The 21839-nt window shown below is 43.1% G+C and overlaps 2 protein-coding genes across 3 annotated transcripts; one reads left to right on the top strand and one right to left on the bottom strand.

Moving 5' to 3' along the window:
• Positions 1 to 159: 159 nt before the first annotated feature.
• nckipsd (NCK interacting protein with SH3 domain) lies at positions 160 to 17584 on the bottom strand. Of its 2 annotated transcripts, none has more exons than XM_036948193.2 (13): positions 16772 to 17584; positions 10355 to 10467; positions 7818 to 7995; positions 7613 to 7688; positions 6858 to 7429; positions 5310 to 5480; positions 4987 to 5073; positions 4671 to 4809; positions 3827 to 3907; positions 3520 to 3648; positions 3006 to 3095; positions 2660 to 2832; positions 160 to 2233 (listed from the first exon to the last, which is right to left on the bottom strand). In XM_036948193.2, the coding sequence occupies exons 1-13, from the start codon at positions 16940 to 16942 to the stop codon at positions 2018 to 2020; spliced, it is 2196 nt and encodes a 731-aa protein (XP_036804088.1). In that variant the 5' UTR covers positions 16943 to 17584; the 3' UTR covers positions 160 to 2017. The 2 variants fall into 2 exon arrangements, with proteins under 2 accessions (XP_036804088.1, XP_090061401.1); XM_090205275.1 differs by having other exon boundaries at positions 6858 to 7426; positions 16772 to 17406.
• ndufaf3 (NADH:ubiquinone oxidoreductase complex assembly factor) lies at positions 17511 to 21797 on the top strand. Its single transcript, XM_021570340.3, has 5 exons — positions 17511 to 17747; positions 18193 to 18388; positions 18628 to 18694; positions 19231 to 19331; positions 19617 to 21797. The coding sequence occupies exons 1-5, from the start codon at positions 17614 to 17616 to the stop codon at positions 19710 to 19712; spliced, it is 594 nt and encodes a 197-aa protein (XP_021426015.2). The 5' UTR covers positions 17511 to 17613; the 3' UTR covers positions 19713 to 21797.
• Positions 21798 to 21839: the final 42 nt, after the last annotated feature.

The raw sequence follows: 21839 nt of genomic DNA, 5'->3' as shown, positions 1-21839 counted from the left end.
TGTTGGACCCTACTTTTTCAAAATACTATTTCAAATAAATGGCAAACATTTGGTATTGCTAAATATGCATCAAAATCATCTTGTTTTCTTAAAATGTTGATATTTACCCAATTTGTACAGTACACTCACAAAAAAAGAAACAAAAAATGGCACACTCACTGTTCATTGAGATGTTTATTAGTTGATTGTAAACATTAAGAAAATACACTTTGTTGCGTCACCCCTCTCTGAACAACCATTTCAGATATATTTAATTGGGAAAATATAGTTCAGTTGGTTTTATTGCTATAACACAGTCGTACCTTAAGGGACAATGGAGGCTCAAACCTACAGGGACGATGATAAAACCATACATAGTTACGAAAATATACACAAACCGTACATAGACACACACATGCATAGCTTTATGCATTAACACTGGATAATAAAAACACATACGTCAGAGAAAACACACTCTGGTATATATGTTTATATGTGTAAACACTTCCTTTTAAGTGTGTGTTAAAAGGTATACGTGCATCATGACGGCCACGACTATTTTGCCACATAAACACTTCCCCTATTAGCTCTAACAGAGCCAAGTAAAAATAAACTATGACACAAAGAGAGAAAGAGCTCTGATGGAGAGACACCGTACTGTGGTAACTGATAGATTTCAGACCAAAATGACCAGGGCAAAGCAATCAATCAATCTTGGTGACAAGTCCCTTAGTTAACCCCAGACTACATTTAAAAAAAACAACAACAAAAAAACTGACCAATCGAATCTTATCAATTCCTTATTATTTCCTATGAATAAATAACTACATTCCATTTCAGAGAGCCATAGCTATATAGGAAGTTAGTCAAGGCTTAGTATGTAGAAGCAGCGTGTTACAGCTTGTTATTACAGTACCATTACGTTCCATCTACAGCACAAGCAGCAGAGCAGAGTAGGAGTGGTCTGGTTGAGACAAATTTAGAGCATGTCATATTTTAGCCATACCTAGAGTGGAGGTTATTGTAGATAAAGTGTAGGGAAGAAAGCAAGGTCACAAGTAATGGCGAAAGCAAGGTAACAAGTAATGGTGAAATCAAGGTAACAAGTAATGGTGAAATCAAGGTAACAAGTAATGGTGAAAGCAAGGTAAAAAGTAATGGCGAAAGCAAGGTAAAAAGTAATGGCGAAAGCAAGGTCACAAGTAATGGCGAAAGCAAGGTAACAAGTTGTGCTCAGTCAGAGAATCACAGCCATATATTTTAAGGTAAATGATAGCAGCATTGCCATTGCAATAAATAGTGAGTACTAAACTAACCTCAAAGCCTAGAATGTATTATTGTCAGAGGTCTGGTTTCCAGGACACAGATTAAGCCTAGTTAATGTATATTCTCCATTGAGCACGCTTTTCAGTGCAGAACTTGGCTTAATCTGTGTCTAGCAAACTGGACCAGAATGTTTTGTTATCAGTATAATCACCTAATTTGTCTTTTCTTTGAACTGTCTTCGTAACATACTGTGAGGCCATGCCAGGTGGTGAGGAATAAGAGTGAGTGATCAAGACACATGAATAGACTGAAAGTAAGAAGACATATACAGCACACTAGTCCCAGGGTTACAAGACCCTCCGTTCACACCAGTCCCAGGGTTACAAGACCCTCCGTTCACACCAGTCCCAGGGTTACAAGACCCTCCGTTCACACCGCAGTTTGGTCCCTCAGTACAAGGGAGCACATTTAAAGCACAATGCAGTATGCTGTTGGGTAACTCTTCACTTGAATCCTCAGACATAAGAGCTACATAGCATTATCACAATCATGACACGAAGGACGCAATAAACCGCCGTGACAGCTGGTGCTCATGCCATCTCTTATGTCATAATGGTAAAAAGTGTGACGGAGGGTTGTAACACTCAGGAACTAAGTAGCTGACTACAGTCCTTCGTCAACCCTAGGAAGCGCCACAGTACCATCTTTCGGGAATAAAGGAGACAGACTACCGGCTCATGAGTGCACAGCACCGCTGTCATATTCAGTCGTCCTAGGTGTCTCTGATCTGAGGGAATTCCTTGTAGATCTCCTGCACTATTAGCTTATCCATCTGTTTGGCCGTGGCCCCGCCCTCGTCCGCTCCCGAGTCGTCCTCTCTTAGAATCCTTTGCAGCGCGCCCTGCAGGTCGGAGAGGCGGTGCCGGTGCTCCAGGTAGTCTGTGGAGCGCATGACGGAGTGCATGAGCGCGAGGTACTCCATTCTCAACTGGGAGGAGGAGGGAAAAAAAGAAAGAAAGTTCGGAAGGCGAAAGAGAGAGAGAGAGCGAGAGGTCATTAACACAGTCACTATACAGCAGACATTCGCTTTCCTGTTCGGGATGATGTCATGGCGAGGGTTCCTGCTGGTGTAACAGTATAACTTTAGTCCGTCCCCTCGCCCATACCCGGGCTCGAACCAGGGACCCTCTGCACACATCAACAACAGTCACCCACGAAGCATCGTTACCCATCGCTCCACAAAAGCCGCGGCCCTTGCAGAGCAAGAGGAACTACTACTTCAAGGTCTCAAAGCGAGTGACGTCACCGATTGAAACGCTATTAGCGCGCACCACCGCTAACTAGCTAGCCATTTCACATCGGTTACACTGGCTGGCCATTCGAAAGAGGCGTGGTGTGTGTGTATTAGTCTCACCTTTTCCCCAGGTGAGAGGTCAGAGATGCATCGAACAGCGATATCTATCATCACCATCATGTCCGCGCGGTAGAAGATGTTAGCAGAGTCTCTGCTGGCGAAGACATCCTGCAGGAACTTAAGAACTGAGTGTGGGGCAGGGGGAGCATGTTTAAAGACACACACAGGGTCATCTGGAGAGGAGAGAAAGACCAAGTAAGAGAGAGATAAAAAGGAAGCATAGAATGTAAAAACAGAAAACAAATGGCAAAGGAATGAGAGTAAGTTGGGGAAAAAATGATTGGATTGAAATTAAATGAATTGAATTGCATTGAATAAAATCCATGTTAACAAGTGTGTGCCTCACCTCCTCGGTTTAGTAGCAGCACTATTTTCTCAGAAAAGAGCTTCACGTTTTTCTTGATCAAAGTCTGCATTATCACGTTGCTGCTGGGCACTGAGAGAGAGACAGAACATACAGTACTCACCTTCAAATAACACACTTTACACTACCACAAATACCACACTTCGAAGGTCAAACACACACAGTTAAAGTAATTCAAAATCTTTCAAAAGAGGAATCGGGTCTCCATTATCCCAAAGCATAAAGCAGTCAATAGGGAACATTCCCGATTCACTATTCTGATAGCACATTAAAGGGGAAAGCAAGACGGAGGATTCACATTAAAGATTATACTTTGGGTTCTGACGGGGTACGACGGTTTAACTAAGCTCGTCATGAGGCGTTTACAAGTTATATTCTTCAGGAATCAATGGGTACATATGAATCACTTAGAAGTGACGTCCAAAATGGAGGCAGCAACTGCAGATGGCTAAAAACAAAAAGGTGTTTGCTCTGTTTAAAGCCTCTGTCGACTCACCTGTGAGGTGCAGGTTGAAGGCCAGGATGAGGTTGACGCAGAGGTCAGGGAGCTGTTCCGTGGGGTCAGAGGGAAGACCCTCCTCTACCACATCTAGCAGGAACTGAACAAAGCTAGCGTTTAAGTGCTCTGCGCAGGGAGGGATGGAGAGAGACAGAGAGACGCAGAGAGAGAGAGAGAGATGAGAAAATGTCAATTCTATCAATCAATCTATTCATTTTGGACTTTTGTTTCTATAGCTGATACATTTGGCTTTTATAGCAATATCGTGGTGATATTTAAGGGGGTTAGGGGATATTGCACGTACCATAGTGGTGATATGGCACCTGCTCCCCCATAGAGAAGATCATAGTCAGGACCAAGGCTGTGTAGCACATCTTCTGATGCTCTAATGAAAGAGATACAGGCACACAGACATTAATGAAGGAGATACAGGCACACACACATTAATGAAGGAGATACAGGCACACACATATTAATGAAGGAGATACAGGCACACACACATTAATGAAGGAGATACAGGCACACACACATTAATGAAGGAGATACAGGTACACACACATTAATGAAGGAGATACAGGTACACACACATTAATGAAGGAGATACAGGTACACACACGTTAATGAAGGAGATACAGGTACACACACATTCATGAAGGAGATACAGGTACACACACATTCATGAAGGAGATACAGGTACACACACATTCATGAAGGAGATACAGGTACACACACATTCATGAAGGAGATACTGGCACACACACATTCATGAAGGAGATACAGACACACACACACATTAATGAAGGAGATACAGGTACATACACATTCATGAAGGAGATACAGGCACACACACATTAATGAAGGAGATACAGGTACACACACATTAATGAAGGAGATACAGGCACACACACATTAATGAAGGAGATATAGAGGGGCACAGATATGCTGAATAATAAAGGCTGAATCAGAAAGACATAAGGAAGGACACAGAGGTCCCAAAGAGAGAGAGAAGAGAAAGAGATGGATGCCAGAGCAATAAATGGATACATTAGAGAGAGAGAGAGAGAAACAAGCAGACGGAGAGTGAGACGGAGAGAGAGAAAGGCAAAGGAAGAAAAAGAGCGAGAGAGAGAGAGGGGAGGCCTCCTCACCCTGTGTGTCAGTCTGCAGGTCTCTGGCCAGCTCCATGGGCAGGATGGAGTTGAGGAGGGTGGAGATGAGGGCAGAGTCCAGGCTACACATCGCCCCAAACACCTTGAGCAACAGCAGGCGTAGAGACACTCGGTGCTCCTGCACAGTGGCACACAGGAAGTAACACACATCGCTTACAACGTGCCAGTGAGACGTCACTCAATCTATGATAATGAAGTACATTCCTAGCACCAACAACACATTTAACAATAGTGTGGTCCTCTTGGGTGGGCAACAGGAGAACAGTAGCGACGGTGGTGGAGTAGAATCTCTTACCATCTGATAGTAGGACACTAGTGACAGCACTGGCTCAGAGTGGTTGACCCTGCACATCCTCTTACACACCACTGGATCTGCATCCGTCTGGACGGACACACACACACACACACATAAACACACACACGTCCTTAGATCCAACAATTACCAAAGGTCTCAGTGGTCCTCTCACATCAAACCCCAACAGGTAATCAAGGAAAGTGTTTGGCTCCGTCCCAAGCAGAACCCTATTCTCCATATAGTGCGCTAAACAGGAAATAGGGTGCCTTTTTGGGGACACACCCTATCCAGGTGCCAACTGTCCCCGAGTTCACATGTCTCACCAGTATCTTCAGCAGCTCCTCCAGGTAACATGCGATGAGGGAGTGGTCTTCGTAAAGGGCCCAGCTGCGCTGCTGAGAGTCGTCAACGTGACGGGCGAGGTCGCCTAAGATGACCTCCAGGCGCTGTTCATCGTGACACACTTGTCCCTGTGGCAACGCAGATCTCTGATCCTACAGGGAGAGGTCAGGGGGGTATGTTACGTGCAATCTGGAATCGTGGAATCTGTTTGAGCTGACAGAGCCACTTCGGATGGAAACATTGTCACAGTTATAGTCGGTATAAAGAGCATTGTAGTTTTCAGACTTTTCCGGGTTTCTTTGTGTACAGTTTCTCGTTTGACAACGTCACTTCCTAGAGCAGGGGTCGTCAACTAGATTTCAGCCGCAGGTGTTTTCTTGAGTGAATGGTCAGGGGGCCGGTATATAATTTACAGTTCATTTGTAGACCGCAAATTGACGGCAAGAAGCCCAAACATAAATAATATTTGACCCAAACGTAATAATTTGATACAACAGTAGCTAAGATGGGGAGAAGTCTGTCCACAATGAAGCCCTACTCTGCCTTCTTAACAACACTATCAACAAGGCAGGTCCTACAGGCCCTAGTTTTGTCGCACCGGGACTACTGTTCAGTAGTATGGTCAGGCGCCACAAAGAGGGACTTAGGAAAATTACAATTGGCTCAGAACAGGGCAGCATGGCTGACCTTTAAACGTACATGAAGAGCTAACATTAATAATATGCATGTAAATTTCTCATGGCTCAAAATGGAGGAGAGATTGACTTCATCACTCCTTGTTTTAGTAAGAAGTGTTGACATGCTGAATGCACAGAGGTGTCTGTCTAAACTACTCGCACACAGCTGCATACCCCACAAAACATGCCACCAGAGGTTTCTTCACAGTCCCCAAGTACAGGATCTGGGGGGCGCACAGTACTACATAGAGCAGTTGAATCAGATTTCAAAAACAGATAAAAATACACCTTATAGAACAGCGAGGACTGTGAAGAGACACACATACACAGGATACGACACACGCTCTACAGTACACACACATACACATGGATTTTGTATTGTAGATATGTGATAGTAGAGTAGTGGCCTGAGGGAACACACTTAATGTGTTGTGAAAAGTGTTATGAAATGTAATGTCATGTAATATATTTTTTCTTGTATATAACTGCCTTAATGTTGCTGGACCACAGGAAGAGGGAGCCTTAATACAAATCTTGCTTACATTTGTATAGGATCACATATAATCTCTATTATTACTTTGGAACAGATTTCTAAAATTATAATCAGTTTGAGCTGATTTGCTGGTGTTTTTACAGTCTTTTATGTCCAACAATAAAAACAAATATATATATATTATTTTTTTTAAATGACTCTGAAAACTTAAAATCATTGCAGCCCAAATTCGGTCAGAGGGCTGCCAGTTGGAGAACCCTGTTCTGGAAGGTGTGGTTATAACACATTCCTAAAATTGAAATTCCATATATTGGAGAAAGTTAGTTGACATCCTACAACTACACGGTTACGTGACTGACCTTGCTCTCTACCAATGAGAGGAGGACCTTCTCTAAGGCAGAGGAGGCTTGAGGAAGGGTGGTCTGCAGGTGACCCACGACCACACCCACCGCCACCCGAGACAGCTCGTAACTCAGGCCCGTGTTGCTCCGAACCAGCTCAATAAGCTCCGCCCCTGTTGTCCCGGGAACAGGCTCTGAGTGAGAGGGGCTTCCGGGGGTGCTTTCAGCGACAGAGGGCGGGGCAAGAGGCCAGTCGGTTTCTGTTTGGTCCTCGGTGCTGGGCTGTGGTGGTGGAGTGGGCTGTGGTGGTGGAGTGGGCTGTGGTGGTGGAGGTTGGGGGGCATGGCCCTTCTTTGAGGGAACTGGCTGGGGAGAGGGGGTAGAGGGGGGCAGGTCGTCTGGAGGATGGGGTGGGGGCTTCACACGGCTTGGCACTGGGGGCGGGGTGCTGGCAACGCTTGTCAGGCTGACATCAGAGGACACCACCGAGTGGGAGGAGACAGAGTCCAGGGAGGCGGAGCTGACAGAGGGGGACAGGCCAGTCCCGGCAGGAGGGGTAGGGCCAGGAGGAGGAGGAATGGAAAATTCTGCTGAGAAAGAGAGAACAAGGAAAACTAAGGAAGTGCGGGAGAGGATAGAGTCAGTGTAGAAGTAATGTTGCAGTAGACTGCATGAGTAGTGTATATATGTGTGTGTGTGTGTGTGTGCGCTTGTGTGTGTGCGGATAGAAGATGAGTAGCTCTGTGTCTCCATTGTGATGGTGAGACAGTCACCTGGGCGTCGGCTGGCTCTTTGTTTCTCAGGAGGGGGAGGGGTTATGGGTGCTGCACGGCGGGGCTGAGGAGGCACCTGCAAGAGAGGAGAGTAAATCAGAGTAAATATCAGGATATTTATGTACATGCACTTGTCTCAGGTTCCTCAAAAAATGGACTATGAAGTATTCTTGCTCAGGTGTGTACGAATACTAGTCTGCAATACCTGGTAAAGCCCTTGAACATTGTCGGTACTCTCTGACAGGGTGCGGCTGACACCATTGGGTGGTTGAGGGGTGTGGCTGAGGGACAGTTCGCTGGTAGATGAGGGCAGGCCCTGCTTGTGACTGGATGGAGTTGGACTTCGCCTTGACAGGGTCTCCTTCCTGTGATGGATCAACTTCCTGTTCCAGACAGACACAAAGAGAGAGAGAGACAGTAGCTATGTCTGAAACGGCATTTAATACTACTAAAATAGTGGACCAGGCTATATAATGAATAGGGAGCTATTTCAGATGCAGCTTATGAAGAGAACTCATCACGATGCAGAAGATGCACCAATCAGGAACCTGCAGTATGACAATTCTACATAGTGACCATTCAATATCTGACAACATGAGACTAGTTTGCATGCGTGGTTGTGTATGGTATAACAATAGGAGCAGGGCCGTGCACAGACCTTTTCAGGGGACAGGTGCTCTGAAATGCCTCTGTAACCAAAACATTTTTTTTGTTTTAACTTAGGCCAATTTATTTCTGCAACACACTCACTCATCATCACAAATTTTTATCAAGCTAGTTACACTGCCTCCTAAAGACATTATTGACATTGTGAAAAAAAGGGTGGGCTCACTTACGGAAAAACACATGTATTTGACGTGTACACATGTGTAGTGTTCCAAAAACAGATGTTTTCATGTGATCTTGCGTGAAGTTAATATGATAGCATGTGACAAAATGTCATGCAACGTGATAACATGAAACTACACGTGAAAGCGGGCCTGATTTCATGTGAAATCATGTGATTTTCCACACGTAAAATCATGTGGGTTTTCTGTAAAGTCCATCAGCTGATCATGACGTTGAAGACTGATGTAAATCTGCTAGTTAGCTAGCTTGATTTATTTTACTGATTGTGATTTACCTCTGTGTCATTTAGAAAGACATTCCACTCCAGCACAAGAAATAGGATTTTGACACCCACCATCTCAGATTGTTCTAAAATAATTTCTGTAGTTAGAAACAGATAAGGCTAGAATTCCTGCAACATTATTTTGTTGAAATATATTTTGATCTCTGAGAAATTAAGCTAACTGATTTCACACAAATTGGCCCTTTTCATTTATAGAATTTCTAATAAATATAGTAACTAACATCCGATTTGGACAAAAATTATTCCTAACAAATAAGTGAGACATGAGTGAGACCAAAAAAAATGCCAAAAGCCACCCACGGACCCATCACACCCCACACCAAGCCCACCCTAACGGCAAGTATACAGTATAAGTTCTCTATGTTTGACAAGTAGTATAAAGCTGTGGCTTGGTGTATTGTTTATTCATACTACACTGACCAAAAATAACAATTCAACATGTAAAGTGCTGGTCCCATGTTTCATGAGCTGAAATAAAATATCCCAGAAATGTTCCATACGCACAAAAAAGTGTATTCTTCTCAAATTTTACATCTCTGTTCGTGAGCATTTCTTCTTTGCCAAAATAATCCACCAACCAGACAGGTGTGGCATATCAAGAAGCTGATTAAACAGCATGATCATTACACAAGTGCACCTTGTGCTGGGGACAATACAATTCCTTTCTAAAATGTGCCGCTTTGTGACACAACGCCGAAGATGTCTTAAGTTTTGAGGAAGTGTGAAATTGGCATGCTGACTGCAGGAATGTCCACCAGAGCTGTGCCAGAGAATTGTATGTTAATTTCTCTACCATTTGCCGTCTAAAACCTTGTTTTAGAGAATTTGGCAGTACGTCTAACCAGCCGTCGTGTGGGCGAGCAGTTTGGACAAACTGAATTGCATTCATGGAGGACTGGCTTGACTTGACGAGGATGACCACACAATTTATTTTCTACATGAGCAAAAGCTTTTGGTTTTCTACCCAATGTTGCAAAAAAAAAAATTGTGATCTACTTGATAAATACAAGAGACCAGTAAAATTAATAAAAGGGTGTGGCAGTTGCAGGAACAGCAGCATCTAGTGGGCAAAACGGTGTACTTTCACTAATTTATGAGGGGAAATGCAAGCGACTTCAATGGCTAATTTCTCTGAACGTGGGGTATACTAGCCGTTGGGGTAGGCTTGGTGTGGGGGGTCCGTGCATGACTTCATTGTTATGAAGAGGTTTGTTCCAAATCGGATGTTAGGTACTATATTTATTGAATATTATATGAATCCTATCAATTGAAATGTCCAATTTGGGTTCAATCAATTAGCTTAGTTCAAATTGTCTTATCTGTTTCTAACTACATAAACAATTTCAGAACAATCTGAAATGGTGTCATGACTTGCTGAAATGACATGAAACGACTTGACGATGACTTGCGGGCAGTGGGTTCCGAACAAAAATGACCAAAACATTTTTGAAAAAATATAAAACACTTTCGGGGGAATTTTACTACCCCCGAAAAGGGCTCTTTGGAGCCTGGAAGGGCAAAGGGGCATGTGCTCTGCACAGGTAGAGCCCGATCTGTGCACGTGCCTGAATGGGAAAATGTGTGTGTGTGTATGCTAATGTTGCACTCACTGTAGCACGTCTCGCTGCTCCAGGTTGTATTTGCCCCCGTTCTTCATGGCCACGTTATGGATCCCTTCGATGGCCCTGTCGATAGACTGTAACACTTCATCCTGCTCCGGAGCCTGACGAACAGAGGAAAGGAGGGCAGGGAGAGAGGTTGAAAGAGAGTGAAATGTTCATAATCAGCATTCATTATTATGAAACTGGAAACAAAAACAAACAAAACATTTGGCTGGAAGGCAAAATGGGACTCCGGGCAGAAAATCTGGGACAGCACAGTTATCTAACCAAAATCAAACCCTCTTGAACAGGAACATACCTACTACACGACCCAGGCAGGGACACACTCAGACAGACACAGCAAATCCCTCTGCAGCCAGATAATCCACACTGAATATCGATCTGTTTCAGCATGGTTTCATTTGACGGATTAGTCAGGTGAAATTTCAGCAAAACACACTCAGAAACAAGCAGTTCATACTGACTCAATAAAAGTGCATTGGAGCATCCATCTGTGTGGCTATTTTGATGTGATATGAAAGTAAAGGGCTTTATGTTTCTAGAACCGTATCTCAGTAGAGAATTGATTCACGTTTAGATGGAGCATTTGGCTAAGGAAGAAAAAAATCCCCATCAAAATCCGTCAGTTTAAGCTAGAGACATATGCGTCTCAATCTACTGCATCTGCCAATGCCGGCCTTCCGCATCTGCGGTCGAAGTTGGCCGAGCTACACCGGTGTTTGCCAGACCATGAGACCAGTGCCGATTTTAGCATGTAAATCTTGGTGGGGCAAACAAACAAAAACATTTTGGGGGGATGCGTGCCAGCAAAGCCACTACACAACACAACACTAAACAATACATGAATTGCACTATAACAGTGACAAACGGTGCCCACTAACTGTTAGGACCTACATAATGCTGTCCCAACACATTACCACTGCTATACCTGGCTATCAGCGGAGCCTTGTCTGGCAGCGAAACAGTTAATTTAGACTAATTTACTTTTAAAAAAAACATAGCTGATATGGTTGACTTGCTTAAACAAATGTGGTTTCTACTGACAATTCAAATGTACAAACTATGGCATAAGGGAACGATGAGCGGATAAGAGGCAACACGTAACTTCAATTAAGACATTAATGAGCGAGCTAGGAGGGACGTAGTCAATATAACTAACTATATGTTCAGCACTTTTGAAATGTACAGCAACAGAATTCATAACATCGGCGTTCTTACAGTGTTCTCCTAGTACACCAAGTCAGAGCCATATGATAAATAAAGGGGGCATATAAGCAGACAATGAAAGCTCTTACAATATTCACTGATTACATTTCTCTAAAACAGGTTATAGGCTGCATGTGCACCACCAAGTCTGAACAATAGGCAGAATTAAGTAGTATTACTTTCTTAGCTACAGTATACATTTCTCCCTGGCATATTACATAATTTATGCAGCAGCATACAACACATTTTTGGACTCGCCTTGTTGTGCTGTGCTTACTTAAACAGGACAGTGGCGCAGCGGTCCTTTGTGGGCAAATTTAGCCATCAAAGTCTGGCATTCTCTGGATTTTTGGGTGGGAACTCGGGAAAAAAACAAGGTCGAATCAGGATGACATCAGTTATCTTCAGGTCGTAGCTCTAGAAAAGAGGCCCGAGTTCCCGATTTACAGTTGGATGACCATTCAAAACGTACTTTCCCAATCAGAGAGAGTTTTTCGGGGGAGTTCCCAGTTGTCTTGAACTCACTGAAGTCAGATTTTTCAGTTCAGAGTCAACAGTTGTTTTGAGCGCGGCTGAAATCATGCTGGATTGATAGCACGGCCAATGTTGAATGTTTAGCATTTTAAACTTGGAAAAGAGACCAGTAAACCCAGATTTGGGACCACACATCCACTCCACTGAATAGCAGGCTAGTGATTGCATTGCAATGCTTCCTTACAAACCACTCATTGTTGAATTTGCGATTTTCAACTTATTGTGTAATGTTTATGTCCAATGGCTGATGAGCACTGATGAGTTTTATCTATAATTTTTCTTCATATGACATGATTAAAAAAGATTTGTCAATAGATTGTTGACTTGACTGATAATGATGACTGCTAACTAAGATTTTGAAAGTATGATGTTAACATCGGTCCAATCAAAGCTACAGCAGATATAACATGATTTGACATTTTATCTTTATCAGCCTTCTTGGATGGTCACTTCTAATGTAACTATGGCAGCACCCAAGGGGCTTGAATTTTCGAGGTCTACCCTTAGATTTGGAAGTGAGGTAGTGTCCCCATGAGTGACAGAACACTGAGCATCTAGAGAACATTACCTCTACGCTCTGTATTTTCAGCTGGCTGCTCCACAACCATAGAAAGCACTGAGCTAGGCTGAAACACCTACCTTACTCAAGAAAGCAAAAAAGAGACCATGTTTGTATGGAGGGTTTATAAACTCAATTATTCCAAAAATATTGTTATGAATTGAACTTAAATTAAATCAGTTGACTCTTCACATGGGATGATTTCACTGAACAACAAAAGAAAGGGAATATTGAATGATCCCCAATGATCTGTCACATCTCCCAAAAACATTTTCAACATAGATATGTAAAATGATAGTCTAGAAACTAAAGCTATGGTTGTCTTCCTCTCAGGCTTCCATGTATTCTCCCTGGACCTTCTCAATGTCCACCTCTTGAACATCAGACTCTGAGGCCCCATCTTCACTGTCACTTTCCAACCTTGTTGAGGCTGGCTCGTTGTCAGGTTCAAAAAGCCTGAAACTTGCCTGGATGCCCACCAATTTTCACCCCTTGTATTGGTTAGCCTGTTGCATGCTTTGGTGTGTGTGTTCCCAAACAAGGACCAGTTGCGCTCTGAGGCGGCTGATGTTGGTGGGATTTGGAGGATGATGGAGGCAACAGGGGAAAGAGCCTCAGATCCACAAAGTCCCTTCCACCAGGTGGCTGATGAGATATGTTGGCACAACTGCCATATTGCATCTCCATCCCAAAGCCCTTGCTTGGAAGTGTACGTTGCCAGACTGCCAAGAATCTTACCCTTATCCAGGCCAAGGAGGCAAGACACGGTAGTGATGACACTATAGGCCTTGTTGATCTCTGCACCAGACAGGATGCTCTTGCCAGCATACTTGGTGTCCAACATGTACGCTGCGGTATGTATGGGCTTCAGGCAAAAGTCTTCATGCTTTTTGGTGTATTTCAGAACTGCAGTTTCCTCTGCTTGGAGCAACAGTGAAGTGGGCAGGGCAGTACAGATTTATTATCTTACATCTGCAAGCAAAGTCTAAACATCAGATAGGATGGAATTGTCTCCCTCAATCCGTGCAATGGCTACTGCTATAGGTTTCACGAGTTTCAGGCTGATTCCCACTCTCTCCCAAAATACATCATCCAGAAGGATCCTCTTGATGGGGCTTGTCCATATCGGCAGACTGTGATATGGCCATTTCTTGGAAAGACTCCTTCCCCTCCAGGAGACTGTCAAACATGATGACAACACCACCCCAACGGGTGTTGCTGGACAGCTTCAATGTGGTGCTCTTATACTTCTCGCTTTGCTGCTATAACTTGATGACCCTTCACATACATAACCATTTCCTTGGCTCTCTTGTAGAGTGTATCCATTGTTTTCAGTGCCATGATGTCCTTGATGAGCAGATTCAATGCATGAGCAGCACAGCCAATGGTTATGATGTGATGGTAGGACTCCTCCACTTTAGACCAAGCAGCCTTCATGTTCGCAGCATTGTCTGTCACCAGTGGAAATACCTTCTGTGGTCCAAGGTCATTGATAACTGCCTTCAGCTCATCTGCAATGTTGAGACCAGTGTGTCTGTTGTCCCTTGTGTCTGTGCTCTTGTAGAATACTTGAGGGGTGGAGATGATGTAGTTAATTATTCCTTGCCCACGAACATTCGACACCCATCAGAGATGATTGCAATACAGTCTGCTTTCTCTATTATTTGCTTGACCTTCACTTGAACTCTGTTGAACTCTGCATCCAGCAGAGTAGATAAAGCATGCATGGTTGGAGGGGTGTATGCTGGGACGAAGAAAATTCAGAAATCTCTTCCAATACACATTGCCTGTGAGCATCATGGGTGAACCAGTTGCATACACAGCTCGAGCAAGACATTCATCAGCATTTCTCTGACTACGTTCCTCCATTGAGTCAAAAAACCTTCTGATTCCAGGAGGACAGTGAGCTGTTGCTATTGATAAGGCGTCTGATTCATCATTTTCACCTCGAATAGAAGTAGAGGGACTTTTGTCAGAGGTTGCTTGTTGTGAGCGCTGAGGGAACTTTATGCACTTGGCAAGATGTGTTGCATTCTTCACATATGATTTGGCACAGTATTTGCAAATGCACACAGCTTTTACTTCTACATTAGCTGCAGTGAAATGTATCCAAACATCAGATAGTGCCTGTGGCATTTCCTGTAAAGATTAGGAAAACATTTGTAAAAAAAAAAAAGCAATTACAATTCCATGTACAGATAAATAGTTAGCCGTTAGATTAAACAACTCCTTTGTAAGATAAATGTTTTAAAATGAAACATGTATGGAAACAGGTGAATTAACACTCCTCAGTTAGCAGGCTCAAGCAAGCTAAAACCCACATGGTAGCAAAAACCAACTAGCAGAAATTGTTAACAAGCTAGAAATTATTTAAACACACTTTGCTATAGGCTACTATTTACTAGTTAACAAAAACATATGTATGCCATAAATATATTTACCCCACCCAGTCTTGTAATCAAAACTTACCAGAAAGCATGTAGTCCTTGGCTCAGACAGTGTAGTACAGTGTGGGCTCAATAGCATCTCATTAGTGTGCAAGATCTTGAGAATCAGTTGTACATGTGATGGAAGAATGCACTGTGCATGTAGAGGGTTGCAATTCCATTGAATTGGGGATAGTTTAACCAAAATATGCCCCAAGACCTAGAATTGCCTTATGTGTATACCACAAAAAAGGTTCACTGCTATAAGCTCATTTTTTTTGATGAATTTAAGCAAAATTCCTGGGCTTAAATTTCCGGAAATTTACAGGATAGTTTCCGACCCTTTGCAACCCTAAATATGACTCCACTGTGGAAAGGGGACACTCTCACAAACACGATGGTGTAACCCATACAAATGAATGGAATTATGGAGGTAGGTTTGTGTCAACAAAAATAAGAGGTTAAATATGTATCTGAAAAAACAAAAAATATTTCCTGAGCCATTAATGAATGTGTTATTCAATGCATTTCTACTGGCTAAAGTAGTAGTTTTTCTTATACCTAAATGGGTCATAAAGTTCAGTTTTTTAAGGAGCAACGGTAGGCTCCTTAAGAGTATATCTCGGGCTAATGGATGCATGCATGAATCTGTGAGAGTAGCTGTATTCTGTCACAATCTAAGCATAGCTCTAACTCAGGGGTTCGCAAACGTTTTCACTAGGGGCCCCCCTTCCAGCATTGGGGAACATCTCACGTCCCACCTGCCGCGCACGTGCCACATCTATTTTTATGGGCACAAGCACTGTTCATGACACAAACTGTGCACACCTCTCTTGTTAGTGGAGAACATTTAGCAGGTTCTGTACTGTATTTGCTCTAATCTCACATCAATCACGAGATCTGAGATGCGCGTGACACACAAATGACAGACGCTGCGCCACATTTTCATGCAATTTTGGCTTATGTCGCAACGACCCCTGCGGTGCACACCCAGATGGCATTGCGAACTTGCCAAGCCTCTCTGAGCCTCTCTCATTAACCCATTTGAAACATTTTGATTTATTCTAAACATATTTTTGTTAACATGTAAACGTTAGCATAGCGTATTGAATGTGGAAAATACTGTTTAATAATGCAACAAAAAGTCTAGTATGATAATGTTTACATTCTGCTTTACTCATTTCATATGTATGTACTGAATTCTATTGTACTGTATTTTAGTCAATGCCACTCCGGCATTACTCGTCCTAATATTTATATATTTCTTAATTCCATTATTTTACTTTTAGATTTCTGTGTATTGTTATGATTTGTTAGATATTACTGCACGGTTTGAGGTAGGAACACAAGCATTTCGCTACACCCGCAATAAAATCTGCTAAATATGTGTATGTGACCAATAAAATTTGATTTGATTCATGAGAAACAACTGAGGCACAGGCAATGCAGTAGAGCAAAATTCTCCCATTCAGGGAGAACTGTCACATGAAAGCCACAAAAGTAACTGAAGTAAGGGCTATTGGAATGCACGCACCAATTGGACCTTGCCCCCCTCGTTCAATTCTCGGTGGTCCACTCTTTTTTATCATGCTAACAAGCTAGCATGGAGGACCTGCTTGTCAAAATCCACGTCCCACTTTCACTAATCGAGAAAGTGAAAATCCGTTAAATTAAACCTACCTGAATCCTTTCAATGTAAGAAGCGGGAACGTAGCCGGTTTCGCCCGAACTGCAGCGCGATCCGAGCCACCAGTGTTTGTTGCTGCGTTCCAGGATCAGAAAGCCCTCCCCGGCCCCGAAGTGGAGCGAGTTGGGCTCCGCGGATCGGAAAGCATACAGAGACCGATACATAGTTATTCTGTTTTAAATCCCTTGTAATTCCTAAAAACACCGATATGACTGTTTCAGAAAATGCACAATTAGCTGGTTCAGTAAATAACTGATGTACCCAGTCTAAGGTAATTTTAAATAGATATTTACGACTTCGCGAATGATTCTCCTACTTTCTATTTACATTGTAAAATCCAATTTGCGACTTGACCGTTTCAAGCTTGTCCCGAAAACACAGTAGGGGGCGCGCACGCACCCACGCAGAATAACACACAAGCGGGCACGCCTCTTTGGTATTCAGGCGAATTCATCAATGGCTGAGGACGAGAAGCCTCCTCCGACAGCTATCGTTCTTTGTTGTTTTGCAATATAATTCCACCGTATGCAAGCTTGCTTCACATGTGTATCAGATATAGGGCCATAATTATGACTGTCCATCCTATCATGTTCCATTGGAGGACATGATTGGAAACTATTTCCCAATTATAAATATATACTTTTTTATGTGCTTTATAATGATTTTGTTGTTTTACCACATGCAAGTAATGTTCCTCCCCTGCCATTGATACAATTAATCACTGATTTCTAGAATGTATCTACACAAGACCCGTTACATTATAAAATAACCGGATGTACCCAAACGGAAGTACCAAACGTTGTGCTACACATAATTAGTTCCCACTCTGGTTTTAATGTCTTTGGTTCCAACGGGCATTAGGTACTTAACCATCAACAACATGGCTGTCACTATGTGTGCACGACTGTTTTTCCACAGATCTTCACAGGGTCTTCGGCTCAGCCCTCTGACACCACCCGCGTTCACAAGGTACAGTACTGCTGAGAAACGAGACATCTAGAGAATAGAAACGACGATGTTTTAGTGCTAACTGCTACTAGCTACACAATTTGACATATGTACCCCCCTGACTGGCTATTTAGCTTTTGGTAGATGCTGATGTCAAAGCTTGCTACTTGAAATACATCCCGGGTAGAATAGACCAATTCTATGGTTATTACATCTTGCTAGGTACAGAGAGCCCCATTTGATAATACAGAGAGCCCCATTAAATCAAATCTGATTTTTTTTAAATGGCTATGGCATCCCAATACATGTTTGAAGGTAAAACCAGCCCCAATATCAAAGTTTGTCAAACGTTTTTAGACATACACTGGGTCTGATGTCCCTATCTCACATCATCCAGTTGTAGCCACTAGCCAGGTAATGGTACAGTATGTGATGGAAAAGCAACTTAATGTCTCTCCTCCTCCAGCCCCTTTCTATCTCGCGCCCACAGGCTTGGTCCCAGTGATGATGAGATGTACCAGCGTACCACAGTGTCTGTCATGCAAAAAGAACCAGGAGCTGGAGCAATGATCCACAGCTACAGCCCCAGAGGGTTCAACATCGATGGGAACCGTGTTTTCGGGCCATGTGCTGTGCTACCTCCAGCCATCCTCCAATGGAATGTAGGAAAACGTTTATTTAATATTTTTTTAACCTTTCCTCTAATCCCCACCAGAAGTCAACCTTTTATGATGGTTCTATTTTTTCATCTCTCTTCAGTTTACCTGCTCCCTGTAATACTGTTGAGTGCTGAGTGAGATATTTAACTGGCGAAATGAGGAGTGATGATGAGTAGAATATGAGATGTAACAGTGTATTATGTGGATTGTCCTTTTGGCTACTCATCTGTCGCCCCATGCAGGTAGGCAGCTATAAAGACATCACTGTAGAGAGCATGGCCCTTTTCCACATGCTGGAACCTCGAATTGGTGAGATAATTCAATTATACTGTAGTCACGCTGATATGAATTATGAGGATAGACAGAAAGTCACATACTCTAATTTATGAATGTACAAACTCATGCAAGATGCTGTTAGGTTCTGGTACAAATCCAGTTGGACACCAGAAGAAGCTCAGACTAGATTTATTCCACCCAAACTGGAGGCTACAGCTGCATACCACCCATGCAATTCATGCAAGGATATATTTATACCTTCCGATTAGGCGGAGTCACCTCCTTTTATTTCTATCAGTCTCTGTTGCTGGGCAACAACTGAGTGATCCCCTATTGGTTTTATCATGGCCCAGCCTGAGTCCAGAACCTTCGTGGGCAGGGGTATGTGTGAGAGAGAGATAAGACTACAGTTGGGGTGTTTTTGGGATGGGCCCCCTCTTAAATTAGTTGCCAGTTCATGTTTGATTGTCAGAGCTTGACTATGATGATGATTGTACGGTGTTATCACCTGAACAACTTAATGATTGTGTATGACCATGATGTGTCTCAAGAATGCGTTGTATCCACAGAGGTTCTGGTCCTGGGCACAGGGGGTCGGTCAGAGCGGATTGACCCCAAAGTCCTGGCCCTCCTCAAGAGCAAAGGCATCGCTGTGGAGGTGCAGGACACGGTAGGGACACCTGACCTCACCTGGCATCTGTCAACAGTAGAAGGATTGGGCTTGTGCAATAGATTTCAGTGTGTGAGCATTCATAGGCCGGTTTGCCCAAGCCTGGTTCAGAATGTCCTCTTGAGATTTCTCTCACATCAAGTTACTGTGTGCCACCACCTGGAAAGTAGCTATCCATCCATACACAGACATGGGCAGCCCCTGCCTAAAGAATAAGGTGAAGGGCGGTTATAATTTAGCTTTTTCCCTCTCTCTCTCTGACACTCATCCCTTTACCTTCCTCAGCCAAACGCTTGTGCAACCTTTAACTTCCTGAGCAGTGAACGGCGAGTGGTAGCGGCAGGTCTGATTCCTCCTCCAATCAGCACGGAGCTGGAGTAGCAACAAGAAAAACGACACTACTTTCACTACTGGGATGGAAGATTTGGAAAAGTCTGTCCTCATTCAAGTGCTGAATTATGTTTTTTAGCCTTTGCAAACTTTGTGCTTGTGTGACCTTTCCCCACAGAGGGGTAGGGGGGGGGGGATTGGTTGGTTATGAAATGTGTAAATGAAAAAGAGAACAGGATTTCTAACGAGTATTGAAGGATATGTGGTGGGAGTGTTATTTAATGTTTCATATATCTGTATCATGGTAAATACATAAGGCCAGCTACTAATGACGCAATAAACATATATATATATATATATATATATATATATATATATATATATATATATATACACACACACACACACAGTGGGGCAAAGAAGTATTTAGTCAGCCACCAATTGTGCAAGTTCTCCCACTTGAAAAGAGGAGAGAGTCCTGTAATTTTCATCATAGGTACACTTCAACTATGACAGACAAAATGAGAAGAAAAAAATCTAGAAAATCACATTGTAGGATTTTTTAATGAATTTATTTGCAAATTATGGTGAAAAATAAATATTTGGTCAATAACAAAAGTTTATCTCAATACTTTGTTATATAACCTTTGTTGGCAATGACAGAGGTCAAATGTTTTCTGTAAGTCTTCACAAGGTTTTCACACACTGTTGCTGGTATTTTGGCCCATTCCTCCATGCAGATCTCCTCTAGAGCAGTGATGTTTTGGGGCTGTTGCTGGGCAACACGGACTTTCAACTCCCTCCAAAGATTTTCTATGGGGTTGAGATCTGGAGACTGGCTAGGCCACTCCAGGACCTTGAAATGCTTCTTACGAAGCCACTCCTTCGTTGCCCGGGCGGTGTGTTTGGGATCATTGTCATGCTGAAAGACCCAGCCACGTTTCATCTTCAATGCCCTTGCTGATGGAAGGAGGTTTTCACTCAAAATCTCACGATACATGGCCCCATTCATTCTTTCCTTTACACGGATCAGTCGTCCTGGTCCCTTTGCAGAAAAACAGCCCCAAAGCATGATGTTTCCACCCCCATGCTTCACAGTGGGTATGGTGTTCTTTGGATGCAACTCAGCATTCTTTGTCCTCCAAACACGACGAGTTGAGTTTTTACCAAAAAGTTATATTTTGGTTTCATCTGACCATATGACATTCTCCCAATCTTCTTCTGGATCATCCAAATGCTCTCTAGCAAACTTCAGACGGGCCTGGACATGTATTGGCTTAAGCAGGGGGACACGTTTGACACTGCAGGATTTGAGTCCCTGGCGGCATCGTGTGTTACTGATGGTAGGCTTTGTTACTTTGGTCCCAGCTCTCTGCAGGTCATTCACTAGGTCTCCCCGTGTGGTTCTGGGATTTTTGCTCACAGTTCTTGTGATCATTTTGACCCCACGGGGTGAGATCTTGCGTGGAGCCCCAGATCGAGGGAGATTATCAGTGGTCTTGTATGTCTTCCATTTCCTAATAATTGCTCCCACAGTTGATTTCTTCGAACCAAGCTGCTTACCTATTGCAGATTCAGTCTTCCCAGCCTGGTGCAGGTCTACACATGTGTTTCTGGTGTCCTTTGACAGGTCTTTGGTCTTGGCCATAGTGGAGTTTGGAGTGTGACTGTTTGAGGTTGTGGACAGGTGTCTTTTATACTGATAACAAGTTCAAACAGGTGCCATTAATACAGGTAACGAGTGGAGGACAGAGGAGCCTCTTAAAGAAGAAGTTACAGGTCTGTGAGAGCCAGAAATCTTGCTTGTTTGTAGGTGACCAAATACTTATTTTCCACCATAATTTGCAAATAAATTCATTAAAAATCCTATGTGATTTTCTGGATTTTCTTTTCTCATTTCGTCTGTCATAGTTGAAGTGTACCTATGATGAAAATTACAGGCCTCATCTTTTTAAGTGGGAGAACTTGCACAATTGGTGGCTGACTAAATACCTTTTTGCCCCACTCTGTGTATATATATATATACACACACACAATGTTTTGTATTTATTTAATTGTCAGTGAAAGCATGTATGTGTATGTAATCTACCCAAGGTGACTGTCCTTCACTGGGATTAGTAAACCTCTCTAATCTCATTGTCTGTCTTATCCATTTGGCTTCCACCCCCATCTCTCTGA

Source organism: Oncorhynchus mykiss, chromosome 17 (genome assembly GCF_057628025.1).
Source record: "Oncorhynchus mykiss isolate SJ-2025 chromosome 17, ASM5762802v1, whole genome shotgun sequence".
NCBI classification, from domain to species: domain Eukaryota; kingdom Metazoa; phylum Chordata; class Actinopteri; order Salmoniformes; family Salmonidae; genus Oncorhynchus; species Oncorhynchus mykiss.
This window is presented reverse-complemented; position numbering and strand designations above follow the sequence as displayed.